At 60.3% G+C, this 13,477-nt stretch overlaps 1 protein-coding gene across 1 annotated transcript in view; it reads right to left on the reverse strand.

The window, feature by feature from the left end:
• Nucleotides 1-1,069: 1,069 nt before the first annotated feature.
• Nucleotides 1,070-13,477, reverse strand: part of LOC130586848 (integrin alpha-L-like) — an 18,191-nt gene continuing 5,783 nt past the window's right edge. The window contains exons 9-30 of the mRNA XM_057387760.1: nt 13,270-13,417; nt 11,567-11,711; nt 10,260-10,327; nt 9,217-9,334; nt 8,568-8,716; nt 7,472-7,603; nt 6,552-6,755; nt 5,987-6,114; nt 5,565-5,692; nt 5,125-5,276; nt 4,692-4,805; nt 4,398-4,610; nt 4,204-4,311; nt 3,779-3,858; nt 3,370-3,456; nt 3,212-3,287; nt 3,005-3,121; nt 2,391-2,471; nt 2,173-2,286; nt 2,002-2,091; nt 1,384-1,494; nt 1,070-1,313 (exon numbers count right to left, since the gene is read on the reverse strand). Coding sequence (XP_057243743.1) covers nt 1,158-1,313; nt 1,384-1,494; nt 2,002-2,091; nt 2,173-2,286; nt 2,391-2,471; nt 3,005-3,121; nt 3,212-3,287; nt 3,370-3,456; nt 3,779-3,858; nt 4,204-4,311; nt 4,398-4,610; nt 4,692-4,805; nt 5,125-5,276; nt 5,565-5,692; nt 5,987-6,114; nt 6,552-6,755; nt 7,472-7,603; nt 8,568-8,716; nt 9,217-9,334; nt 10,260-10,327; nt 11,567-11,711; nt 13,270-13,417 — 2,719 coding nt within the window. The 3' untranslated portion in view covers nt 1,070-1,157. The remainder of the gene's footprint in view (nt 1,314-1,383; nt 1,495-2,001; nt 2,092-2,172; nt 2,287-2,390; nt 2,472-3,004; nt 3,122-3,211; nt 3,288-3,369; nt 3,457-3,778; nt 3,859-4,203; nt 4,312-4,397; nt 4,611-4,691; nt 4,806-5,124; nt 5,277-5,564; nt 5,693-5,986; nt 6,115-6,551; nt 6,756-7,471; nt 7,604-8,567; nt 8,717-9,216; nt 9,335-10,259; nt 10,328-11,566; nt 11,712-13,269; nt 13,418-13,477) is intronic.

Genomic DNA, 13,477 nt, shown 5'->3' on the forward strand with positions numbered 1-13,477 from the left:
GATAAAGGCTAAGCTCTCTTCACTGACGGCTCCTCTTGCATTGTAGGGATGAGCCGAAAGTGGAAAGCAGCTGTATGGAGCCCCACATGACAGGCCACAGAAGGAGAAGTGGATCAAGTCAATTCACTGAACTCAAAGCCATACAGCTGGCCCTGAACATTGCTGAGAGAGAAAAGTGGCCAAAGCTCTACCTTTACACCAATTCATGGATGGTGCCAATGCTTTGTGGGGGTGGCTGGACAGATGGAGAAAGGTCAATTGGCTGAATAGGGGAAAACCAATCTGGGTTGCTGAAGAATGGAAAGACATTGCAGCCCGAGTGCAGAAGTTACCTGTGAAAGTCCGCCATGTAGATGCCCATGTCCCCAAGAGCCGGGTTAATGAGGAGCGCTGAAACAATGAGCAGGTAGATCAGGCTGCAAAGATAGAGGTGTCCCAGATTGACCTGGATTGGCAGCACAAGGGGGAGTTGTTCCTAGCTCGATGGGCCTATGAAGCCTCGGGCACTAAGGCAGAGATTCCACATATAAGTGTGCACGAGACCGAGGGGTGGATCTCACCATGGATAGTATCTCCCAGGTTATCCGTGACTGTGAGACATGCGCAGCCATCAARCAGGCCAAACGGGTGAAACCCCTGTGGTATGGGGGAAGGTGGGACAAGTACAAGTACGGAGAGGCCTGGCAGCTTGATTACATCACACTGCCCCAGACCCGTCATGGAAAGCGCTATGTACTCACAATGGTAGAAGCCACCACTGGATGGTTGGAGACCTATCCTGTGTCTCACGCCACTGCCTGTAACACCATCCTGGGCCTTGAAACACAGATCATTTGGAGGCATGAGACCCCAGAGAGAATTGAGTCTGACAACGGGACTCATTTCAAGAACAGCCTTATAAACACCTGGGCTAGGGAACATGTCATTGAGTGGGTGTACCATATCCCTTACCATGCACCTGCTGCTGGTAAAGTGGAACAAGAGTGCCCATGAGAGTGACCATGAGATGACCATAAGAGTGACCATGAKTGACCATGAGATGACCATCAACAGTGACAATCAGTGAGCATCAGTGACCATTGGTGTTTATTGGGGTGGGGGAGGGGCCTGGGAGCACTTCAGAGGGTGGGAGAGTGGGAGGGGTTGGGGGGGCATGGTCAGGAGGGGGCAGGGTCTCCTCTGGGGGTTCCAGGGGGGCTCTCCAGCCCCTCCCCCTCATCTTCTGGCCCCTCCCCCTCATCTGGCCCCTCCCGCTCATTTGGTTCCCCCCCCTGCTCCATCTTCTCCCGTAAGTTCCTCCTGAAGAATCCGCACTGTAGGGGAGGGGGGAGGGGTGGGGTCAGAACAAGCCCCTACCCTCCCCAAAATCTGCCCCTGCCCCACCTTGGCCAGCCCCATGGCGATCAGGAGGAGGAGCAGCAGTCCCCCCACCCCTCCCCCCAGCGCAATGGGGAGGGGGTTGGGCTCCCACAGCAGCTCCACACGCGTGGAACCCTGGGAGGGGGAGGCAGAGAGGTGGGGGAGGGTGGGGGAGGGGCTGAGGAGAGGCCCCGCCCTCACCGAGCCCCCCCCAAAAACGAGAAATGGGGGGAGGGGGTGCTGTGTATAGCCCTGCTCCTTCTGTCTGCTGGGGCACTGCCCACTATCGCCCCTCCCCCATCCCGGAGCCACGCCCCCTCTGGCCCCTCCCCCTCTGACTGTCCCCCATCAAGAGCCCTGCCCCCTCCAGCCCTTTCTCCTCTGACCCTGCCCCACCTCTGGCTCTGCCCCCTCTGACCCCTCCCACCCCAGAGCCCCTCCCCCTCTGATTCCACTCTCTGGCCCCTTCCCCTTTCTGGCCCCTCCCCCTCTGAGCCCGCCCCCTCTCTGACCCCGTCCCCCTGTGGCTCCTCCCCCATCCCACAGCCCCTCCCCTTCTCTGACCCCTCTCCCTCTGACCCCTCCACGTGAGCCTGCCCCGCTCTGGCCCTTCCCCCATTTGGCCCCTCCTCCACCCATTACCTGCGCCCTCAGCAGAGGAGGTGTGGCCTCCAGCAGAGGGCGGGGCAGCGTCAACCAAAGGGCGGAGCAAAACTGGGCATAGGCGGGTCCCTGTGGTTGGGGGGTGGGGTCAGAGCGGAGCGGGGGGACGTGTCCCATGCGGGGGGGCAGGGCCAGGTGGGGGAGGTGCACCTGGCTGTGGGGCAGCGGCTGCAGGGCAGCGCTGGCAGTGACCGCTGTGGGGCTGGACGGGCTCAGTGGGGCCGGCGGGCAGCGGAACAGCTGCACTTGGGGGGTGGAGCAACGCTGGGGGGCAGGGCCGAGGGGGGCGGGGTCAGGGCTAGGCCACGCCTCCCACTTTGGGATTGGGGCCTGGCTGAGCTCTGCCCCTCACCCCCCCGCCCACTGACCTTGGCCAGGCTCGTGGTCAGCTCCTGACCCACAGCGCCTCCCAAGTGTGGGTCCATGGGCTCGCAGAGGCCGCCCGGATCCTGTGGGGCACAGAGGCACTTAGGGGGCAGGAGAGAGCTGGGGGGTAGGGGGTCACTTGGGGGGCAGGAGAGAGTTGGGGAGCAGGGGGTCACTAAGGGGGCAGTGGGTCACTTAGGGGGCAGGAGAGAGCTGGGGGACAGGGGGTCACTTAGGGGGCAGGAAGTCACTTAGAGGGCAAGGGGTCACTTAGGGGGCAGGGGATCATAAGGGACAGGAGGTCACTTAGGGGGCAGGAAGGAATTGGGGGCAGGAGGTCACTTAGGGGGCAGAGGATGAGTTTGGGGGGCAGGAGGGGATCATGGGGGTCAGGAGGTGACTTAGGGGGCAGAGTGTCACTTAGGGGGCAGGGGGTGAGTTTGGGCAACAGGAGGGATTTGGGGGCAGTAGGGAGTTGGGGGTCAGGGGGTAACTTATGGGGCAGGTGGTCACTTATGGGTCAGCAGGAACTTGGGGCCACGGGGTCCCAYCCCCTGTCTCTGTGGGGGAAGGGCTCAGTGGGGCATGCTATAAGCAGAGACCCTCCCTCACTCACCACTCGCACTTGGGGGGCAGCCACAGCCACGCCGTGGGGCAGCGCATGAGGCAGCAGCACAAAGGGAGTCACCTGCACCGTGGGGCTGCCCAGGGGGGGCGGCCGGAGGAGCTCCACCTGTGGGGCAGAGTTGGGGGTCAGTGCTGTGGGGCAGGGGGTCACTTGGGGGTCACTTGGGGGTACTTAGGGGTCATTTGGGGGGCTCACCCTATAGCGGTGCCACACCGTCTTGTTGTGGGGCTGGGGTGGGGTGAAGTTCAGATGGTGGGTGGAGTCTTCCTGCCTGTGTGTGGGGCGGGGGGAATCAGTGTGGCATCAGTAGGGCACCCCACAGAATCTATGGGGCAGGAAAGTGTGGGGCTCACCAGGAAGCCACGAGGTCCAGGGCGAAGTGGACGGGGACGTCCCAGGAGACCGCCTTATCCTCGAGGGTGGCGTTAGGCTCGTTATTGCTGTGGGGCAAACCCACAGATGTCACTGCCCTGCCCCGTAGTGCCCCACAGACCCTGCCCCACAGCTGCCATTATTGCCATGGGGAAGGGGAGATCCGTGGACATCACTTCCCTGCCCCACAGCTCCTCACAGACCCCACTCCTGCCCCACAGCTGCCATCATTGCTATGGGGCAGGGAGACCCATGGGCACCAATTGCCTGCCCCACAGACCCCGCCCCACAAACCCCAGCATTGCTATGGGGCAAGCAAGACCCACAGATGTCACTGCCTTGCCCCACAGACCCCTCTCCACCCCACAGACCCCGCCACACAGGCCCCACCTGCTCACAGTCGCTGCCAGCCCCACGGATCGTCCCCATGAAGTGTTCTGCTGCAGCTCGAAGGTCACCTCCACCAGCACCTGGTGTAGGGCAGGGTCGGGATGTGGGGCAGGGCCGGGATGTGGGGCAGGGCCAGGGTGTGGGGCAGGGCCGGGGTGTGGGGCAGGGCCGGGATGCGGGGAAGGGCCGGGATGCGGGGAAGGGCCGGGATGCGGGGAAGGGCCGGGATGCGGGGAAGGGCTGGGATGTGGGGAAGGGCTGGGATGTGGGGCAGAGCTGGGATGTGAGGCAGGGCCGGGGTGTGGGGCAGAGCCGGGGCATGGGACAGAGCCGGGATGCAGAGCAGGGCCAGGATGTGGGGCAGACCTGCAATGTGGGGCAGAGCCCAGGGGTCTTGGGGGTCTCCCCTGCCCCCCAAGTCTCACCTGCCCTCCGGAGCGCAGCACAGGCCGGCTCAGCTCACAGCTCAGGCCCCACGGCTGCCCCACAGCGCCCTGTGAGTCGCGACAGCTCACAGGCACCGGGGCCAAGTCCTGTGGGGCGGATATGTGGGGTGAGGATCTGTGGGTCCCYGCCCCACGTTGGTCCCCCAAACCCCACACTTGGGGGTCGCGCATACCTGGCTTGCTTGGGCCCGCCGGAAGGCCAGCCCCATAGGGAGCTGCATTTGTAGGGCTGCCCCATAGGCATCCTCCCCATAGTTTTGCACCATCAGCTGGACCCCCAAGTGTGCTCCAGGGACCCCCACGACGGCGGTGCCCCCCTTCACCACCTTGACGCTCAAGTTGGCTCTGCACACCTGGTCTGCCCCACAGTTCTGCTCCACGGGGATCTATGGGGCAGGGGGTGAGTTTAGGGGGCCGCAGCAACCCCTCCCGTCACTCCCCGCATCTCAGCCCCACGGCAGGGTTACCTCGGCCCACGTGGGGGTGCTGTTGGGGGCTAGGATGGGCCCCGGGGGGTCGCTATGGGGCAGGGTGAGGGTGATGCTGAGGCCGAGCGGGGTCACCAAATCCTCGATGCAGGGCTGGTGCACGAGGGGACAAAGGTTGGGGGGTGCCCCACAAGTGGGGGGTGGCACGCCCAAGTGTGCCCCCCAAGAGTGGGTCCCGCCCCCATATGGGGACTCCGCTCCCCAAGTGTGGAACCCACCCCCCATCTGTGGGTCCCGCCCCCACATGTGGCTCCACCCCCCAAATATGGCTCCACCCCCAAACCTGTCTCCACCCCCAAGTGCGGCTCCTCCCCCATCTATGGGTCCCACCCCCCAATTTTGGCCCCACCCCCCAAAATTTGTCCCCGCCCCCATCTATGGTCCCCTCTGCCCCTCAAGTGTGGGTCCGCACCCGCACTCTCAGCGCCCCCTGCTGGCAGCTCTGCTCCGGCCCCATCTCCCCTGTCCAGCTGCGCTGCCCCTCCCCCTCCCCGAAATGACCGCGGCCTTGGGCTCTCTGGGGGTCAGCGTCCACCTGGAACCTCACTGTGGTCACTCGGCCACCTGCGGGGCAACGGTCAGCAGTGGCTGCAGCCACCCTGGTCTCCACCCCAATGTCCATCACCTGTGTCCACCCCGTGTCCACCCCCAGTGTCCATAACCTGTGTCCACCCCCCATGTCCATCACCTGTATCCACCCCGTGTCCACCCTCCGTGTCCACCCCGGTGTGTCCACCCCATGTGTCCATCCCGTGTCCACCCTGTGTGTCCACCCAATGTCCACCCCCTGTGTCCATCCTATGTCCATCCCGTGTGTCCACCCCCATGTCCACCCCATGTCCACCCCTGGACCTGGTGGCTGCAGGCAGAGCTGGACAGTGACCACACCCTCGGTCACTCCAGAACAGTCCAGCCAGCGGCTTGGGATGACCACAGGGTCAAAGGTCAGCTGGGGAGTGACCCTGAGCACCGGACGGGACCTGCAGACAGAGTGGACAGAGGGACAGAGTGGACAGATGGTAAAGTGGACGGAGGGGACAGAGTGGACAGAGGGACAGAGGAACAGAGTGGACAGAGCAGAAAGAGTGGACAGAATGGACAAAGGGGATAGAGTGGACAGAGGGAGAGAGAAACAGAGTGGACAGAGGGGACAATGTCCACAATGTCCCCACTGTCCCTCTGTCCACTCTGTCCCCCCAGTGTCCCCTCCCCCTCTGTCCACTCTGTCCCCCCAATGTCCACTCTGACCCCCTCTCTCTGTCCCCCAGGGTCACCTCATGACCACCACGTGTCCTTCCATGCCCACAGCCACGTCGGCCAGTCCGTCCCCGGTCAGGTCCAGCCCTCCGGCCACCGCCAGGCCAAAGAATCGCCCAGGGGCCACCGTCTGGCCCRGCAACCTCTGGGGGGGAGGGGACACTCTGAGACCCCGATGACCAGAGTGACCCCCCCAAAGTCCACTCTAAGACCCCCGATGTCCACTCTGACCCTCCCAGCGTCCACTCTGACCCCCCTGTGTCCCCTCCGTCCACTCAGTCCCCACCTGGTGGGGGAGTCGACACTCTTAGGCCCCTGATGTCCACTCCCCTCAATGTCCACTCAGTGCCCACCTGGTGGGGGAGGGGCTCCACACCCCCTGGACACTCTGCCCCTCATTGTCCACTCAGTGCCCACCTGGTGTGGGAGGGGAGGGGACACTGACCCCTCCTGATGTCCACTCTGTTCCCACCTGGCGGGGTAGGGGAGGGGACAGTCTGACCCCCTGATGTCCACTCAGTCCCACCTGGCAGGGCAGTGGACACTGACCCACTGCCCCCCCCGATGTCCACTCGGTCCCACCTGGCGGGGGAGAGGCTCCACGCCCCCTGGACATCCCCCGTAGATGTACACTGCCCCACGCTCTTCGTCCTCCAGGGGTGCCCCTACGGCCACTTCGGGCAGCTGGTCATTGTCCAGGTCACCCAGAGTGGCCAGAGAGGCCCCAAAACGGCCCAAGGGGTGACCGGGGGTGCCCCAAAGGTGTCCAGAGGGACGCAGAGTGTCCTGGGGGGACAAGGGAGTGGTCAGTGCAGTGAGGTGGAGAGAGGGTGCAGTCACTCTGGTCAGCTCGTGACCGTAGGTCAGTGTCACCAGTGGTCACTCTGGTCACATGGAGCTCAGGGTGGGGTCACTCTGGTCACCCTGGGTCATTGTCACCACTGGTCACTTCGGTCACGTGGAGCTAAGGGTGTGGTCACTCTGGTCACTCCAGTCCCGTGGTTTTGGTTTGGGGTCACCCTGGTCACTTCGTGACCCTGGCCATGCTGGTCACCCCATGGTGGTCACTCCCCAAGTCGGCGGCACCACTCTGACCCCATGGTTTGGGTTTGGGGTCACTCTGGTCACCTCTTGACCCTGGTCAGTATCACCATTGGTCACTCTGGTCACATGGACTCATGGTGTGGTCACTCTGGTCACTCCAGCCCCATGGTTTTGGCTTGGGGTCACCCTGGTCACCCTGGGTCAGTGTCACTACTGGTCACTCCGGTCCCCTCAGGCTGGGGTTACTCTGGTCACCCCCATCCCACGGTCCTTTGCTTGAGGTGACCACGGTCACCCTGGGCTGGGTCCCCAATGGTCAGTGTTGTCCCCATGGTCAGTGCTGTCCCCAGCTGTCCCCATAGTCAGTGGCCAGTGCTGTCCCCATGATTAGTGGTGCCCCAATAGTCAGTGGTCAGTGGTGCCCCAATGGTCAGTTCTGTCCCAGTGTCCACTCTCACCCCGTCCCAGCTGTATAGGTGGACGCGTCCTCCCCTCCGTCCATCGTAGTGACCGGGCGCTCCCACCAGCAAAGCCACGGTCACTCCGGCCTGGTCCAGCGCACACAGGGTGGCCCCGAAATAGGAACCGACCTGAGGGGACAGCGGTGACACCAGGGGGAGATTGGGACCAATGTCCCCAGTGTCCCCAATTTCCCCAGTGTCCCCAATATCCTGTGTCCCCAGTGTCCCCAATGTCCCCAATGTTCCCACTGTCCCCAGCGTCCCTAGTGTCCCCGGTGTCCCCAATGTACCCAGTGTTCCCAGCGTCCCCAATGTTCCCAATGTCCCCACTGTTCCCAGTGTCCCCAATGTCCCCAGTGTCCCCAATGTCCCCAACGTCCCTAGTGTCCCCAGTGTCCCCACTGTCCCCAGTGTCCCCAGTGTCCCTGGTGTCCCCAATGTCCCTAGTGTCCCTGGTGTCCCCAATGTGCCCCATGTCCCCAGTGACCCCAATGTCCCCAATGTCCTCAATGTCCCAAATTTTCCACCATTTTTTCTCACTTTCTATCCATTTATCCCCATTTTTTCCTGTTTTTTCTCCAATTTTTGCTGGTTTTTTTCCCATTTTTCCCCATTTTTTCTCGATGTCACCTCACCGATGTTCCTGGGGACAAGTGCCACCCCTTGCAGGTCGAATGTCACCTTGTACCAATGTCCCCAATGTCTCCAATGTACCAAATTCCCATTTTTCCCAATTTTCCCCCAAATTTSCTCAATTTTTCTCCAATTTTTCCCATTTTTTGCCCAATTTTTCCCATTTTTCCCCAATCCCCCCAATGTCCCAAATTTTCCCCCATTTTTTTCCATTTTTCCCCCATTTTTCACATTTTTTCTCCAATTTTCATCATTTTTCCTGGTTTTCCCCATTTTTGCCCCATTTTTCCTTTCTGTCCCCAACTCACCAATGTTCCTGGGGACAGTTGCCACCCCCTGCAGGTTGAATGTCACCTCATACCAATGTCCCCAATGTCCCCAATGTCCCCAATGTCCCCAATGCCCCAGTGTCCCCAGTGTCCCCAATGTCCCCAACGTCCCCAGTGTCCCCTCCCCCTACCTGGTCACCCAGCAGGGTCTGCAGCTCCCGCCAGGCCCCGCCGTCTCTGGCCACCTCGAACAGGACTGTCCCCCCCACGTGACGGTGGCGTGGGGCGCCTGCGGCCACCAGCAGCCGGCCTGGCACGCGCAGTCCAGCCACCGAGTAGCCTGGGGACAGCAGTGGTCAGCGGTGGTCAGCAAGGGGAGGAGCACCTTGGCCACCACGTGTCCAGGGTCAAGGTGGTCACCAAGGGGCGCCAGGTCACTCTGAGCTTTGGGGTGGGGTCACCATGGTCCCTCTGGGTTGGGGTCATTGTGGTCACTCAGCTGGGGTCACCATGGTCAGCCTGGTCACCAAGGGGCAGTGAACAGATCACTCTGAGTTTTGGGATGGGGTCACTGTGGTCACTCTGGGCTGGGGTCACCRTGGTCACTCTGGGTTGGGGCCACCATGGTCACTCTGGGCTTTGGGGTGCGGTCACCGTGGTCACCCCAATTCACCCTGATTAATTAACTCTCTCACCCAGGTAGCCTTCACTCTCATTCTGGTAGGGGCTGGGCACAAAGCTCTCACTGTCCCTTATCACTCCCCAATTAACCCAAATTAATTAATCCAAATTAACCCCATTAATTAACCCCAATTAACGCTAATGAATTAATTAACTCACCCAGGTAGCCCTCGCTCTTGTTCCGGTGGGGGTTGGGCACAAAGCTCTCGGGGTCCCCCATGTCCAGCAGCCCCCCTGCCCAATTATCGGCACCCACAGCCCCGGTCACGCGCCGGCCCTGGGGGAGAGGCATTAATTAATACCTAATTAATACCTAATTAACACCTAATTAACGCCCCGCACTAATTAACAGCTAATTAACACTTTAGTAATACCTAATTAATGTCCCACACCCAATTATCTGTGCCCTCAGCCCCGGTCACATGCTGACCCTAGGGGACAGGTCAAAGGTGTTAATTAAGCCCTAATCACCATAATTAGTGCCTAATTGACACCTATCCCCCTCACCCCAATTAACTCCTCCTTCCGCCCATTAATCCTTCTCTCCCCAATTAACCCCCCAATTAATACCTAATTAATACTGCACACCCATCCCCTTCACCCCAATTAACCCCACCCTAATTAACACCCCTCCCCCGAAATCCATCCCACTCACCCCAATTAACTCCTTCYACCGCCATTAACCCCTTCCACCCCAATTAAACCCTCCCTCACCCTAATTAACCCCTCTCTCACCCTAATTAATCCAACGCCAACAACCCCCCATACTATCTGGCCCCTTCCCCAAATTAACCCCATTTTTCCCAAATTAATTAATCCCTTCTTCACTCCAACTAACCCCGTTTTCCCCCAATTAATTAAATCCTTCCTCACCCCAATTAACCCCACCCCAATTAATACCCCCCAAATCCATCCCCCTCACCCCAATTAACCCCACCCCAATTAATACCCCCCAAATCCATCCCCCTCACCCCAATTAATCCCTCCCTCCTCAATTAACCCCCTCTATTTAATACCTAATTAATACCCGACACACTTCCCCCCTCCTTACTTAACCCCTTCCACCCCAATTAACCCCTCCCACCCCAGTTAACTCCTCCAATTAATACCTAATTAACACCCCACACCCATCCCCCTCACCCCAATTAACCCCCCCTGCCCCAAATAACCCCACCCTAATTAAGCCCCTCCCCCCTCCCCACCTCAATGACGTCAATGCTTATGCCGCTGGAGCTCATCTCCAGGTGGAAGCTGTGCAGCTGGGTGGTGCCTGGGGTTAATTAGGGGAGTTAATTAGGGTAGGGAGGGGTTAATTGGGGTGAGGGAGGGGTTAATTTGGGGAAGAAGGTGTTCATTAGGGAGACGGAGGGGTTAATTGGGGTGAGGGAGGGTTAATTAATTGGGGAAGAAGGGGTTAATTGGGGGGAGTGGCCAGAAGGGATTGGGGGAGGGGTTGATTCGGCGGTTAATTAGGGGGTTGATTTGGAGGGAAGGGGTTAATTGGGGTGAGAGGGATAGGTGTGGGGCAGGTATTAATTAATTAATTAGGGTGAGAGAGAGGTTAATTAGGGGGAGGGCCAGAGAGGATCGGGGGAGGAGGGGGATGGGGAGGGGCAGCAGGGATTAATTAGGGTGAGGGATGGGTTAATTAGGGTGAGGGAGGGGTTGATTAGGATGAGGGAAGGGTTAATGAGGGTGAGAGAGGGGTTAAGTGGTGTGGGAAGGGGTTAATTGGGGTGAGTGGGATGGATTTGGGGGGAGGAGTGTTAATTAGGTATTAATTAGGATGGGGTTAATTAGGGAAGGAGGGCTTAATTGGGGTGAGGGGCCAGAGAGGATGAGGGGGGAGACCGGGATGGGTTTTGGGTATTAATTAGGGTGAGGAAGGGCTTAATTAATTGGGGAAGAAGGGGATAATTGGGGGAGGGGCCAGAAAGGATTGGGGGGTGGGGTTAATTGGGGGGTTAATTGGCAAGGGAGGGGTTAATTGGGGTGAGAGGGATAGGTGTGGGGGCAGGTATTAATTAAGTAATTAATTGGGATGAGAAATTGGGGGAAAGGGCCAGAGGGGGATGGGGGAGGGGCAGGGATTAATCAGGGTGAGGGAGGGGTTAATTATGGTGAGGGAGGGATTAATTGGTGTGTATGGGGTTAATTGGGGTGAGGGGAATGGATTTGGGGGCAGGGGTGTTAATTTGGGCGGCGTTAATTGGGGGGAGGTCCCTGGGAGTGGGGGGCGGAGTCACCAGGGTGGCAGCATTGTCACTGGAAGCGGGGAGGTGTCACTGGAAGTAGGGCGGTTTCTGGGGTGGGGACAGTGCCAAGGAGGGACGGGATGTCTGCGGGGTTTTCCCGGGGGGCGGGGTTTCCCTGGAGAGGCGGGTTCTCCCCAGGAGTTGGCAGGATTTGATGGGGGCGTGGTTTCCCTGGTGGGCGGTGTTTCCCCAGAAGTGGGGTAGTTCCCTGGTGGGCGGGGTTTCCCGGAGCGGGCGGAGCTCTGTCGCGATACCCTCGATGTCGTAGAGCCGCGCCTGCAGCTCCCGGAAGAGGCCGCGGAGGCGCTCGAAGCTCTCGAGGAGCTGTACAGAGCCGGGCCCGGAGGCAAACTGCTGCAGGTATAGGCGAGTGTCCGCGCTGCCGAAATTGTGACCGACCTGCACGGGGATACAGGGACAGCGCTGTGACCCCAGGCGACACTGCTGCCACCTCTGGGGACACTGCTGTCACCGCCCTGCGTCACCATGGCTATCACCCCATGGCACATGGGGATACTGCTGCAGATAGAGCCACGTGTCAGCGCTGCCAAAATTGTGCCTGACCTGCACCCAGGGGACACGGGGACACAGCTGGCACCGAGGGGGAGCCATTGTCCCCATGGCTGCCACCTCAGGGGACACAGGGACACTGCTGTCACCTCCCTGTGTCCCCATTGCTGCCACCTCAGGATGAGCATCTGTGGCCACGCCCACCTATGGCCATGCCCACCCAGAGCCACACCCACTGCGGTGACAGTGATTCCCACCCATAACCTATTCTTCCACACCCAAACCCCCAAATGGCCACGCCCACCACCCACACCTGGCTCCGCCCACTCATGTCCACACTTCTATTGCGGCTGTCATGTGACCATCAGTCCCTTCCGGCCACACCCACTATGACGAGTGATCTCCACGCCCACCACTGGCCATGCCCACCATGACATGCCTATGACCACACCCACTATGAATCCCACCGCTGGCCATGCCCCTTGTGACCACGCCTACCCAATGCCACACTCATGCCATTGCCCACTAGTGACCACCCCATACAATGACCACGGCCACAGTGACCATGCCCACAATGACCACACCAACCCAACATCACCATTGTGAACTGCCCACTRGTGACCACCCCATACAATGACCACGTTCACCATGACCACGCCCACCCAACATTACCCTCGCAACACTGCCCACTAGTGACTATTTGCATACAATGGCCATGCCCACACCATGACCACACCCACCATGACCACGCCCACCATTATAACACCCACCCATCACCCTCGTGACACTGCCCACTAGTGATCACCTCCATACAATGGCCACACCCACCCTGACAATGCCCACCCAATGCCACACTTGTGACACTGCCCGCTAGTTGTGACACAATGACCACGCCTAGACTATGACCATGCCCACCATGACCACACCCACCGTGACTGCCCACCGTGACCACACCCACCCATCAACCTCATGACACTGCTCACTAGTGACCATCTCCATACAATGGCCATGCCCACTGTGACCACACCCACAGTGACCACRCACCCTGTGACCATGCCCACTCAATGCCACACTTGCAACACTGCCCACCACTGACCCATACAATGACCAGGCCCACACAATGACCATGCCCACAATGACCATGCCCACCATGACCACGGCCATCCAACACCACGCTACTGACACTGCCCACTAGTGACCACCTCTATGCAGTGACCACGCCCACACTATGACCATGCCCACCGTGACCACGCCCACCCAACATCAGCCTCAGGACACTGCCCACTAGTGACTGCCACCATAGTATCAATAGCCACACCCATCCGATGACCACACCCACCATGACCACACCAACCCATCACCCTCTCACACTGCCCACTAGTGACCACCCCATACAATGGCCACACCCACCGTGACCACGCCCCCACCCAGCCGCGGCCATGCCCACCCCAATGACGTAGCGGTGCACGCCACGCTCCTCAGCTGCTTGGATGCTGCCGTCGGTGTCGCTGTCGGTGGCGTCGCCATCCGTGATCAGCACCAGCACCCGCCGCGCCTCCGGCCGTGCCCCCCGCTCGGCTGAGAACAGCGTCCGCCTGTGGGGCCGGACGGGGACTGCCATGGGGCCGGGGGGCACCAGGGAGCACCGGGGGGTC

The sequence above is a fragment of the Malurus melanocephalus genome, unplaced genomic scaffold (genome assembly GCF_030028575.1).
Source record: "Malurus melanocephalus ecotype Western Australia unplaced genomic scaffold, MMel_1.1 scaffold_1351, whole genome shotgun sequence".
Taxonomy (NCBI): Eukaryota; Metazoa; Chordata; class Aves; order Passeriformes; family Maluridae; genus Malurus; species Malurus melanocephalus.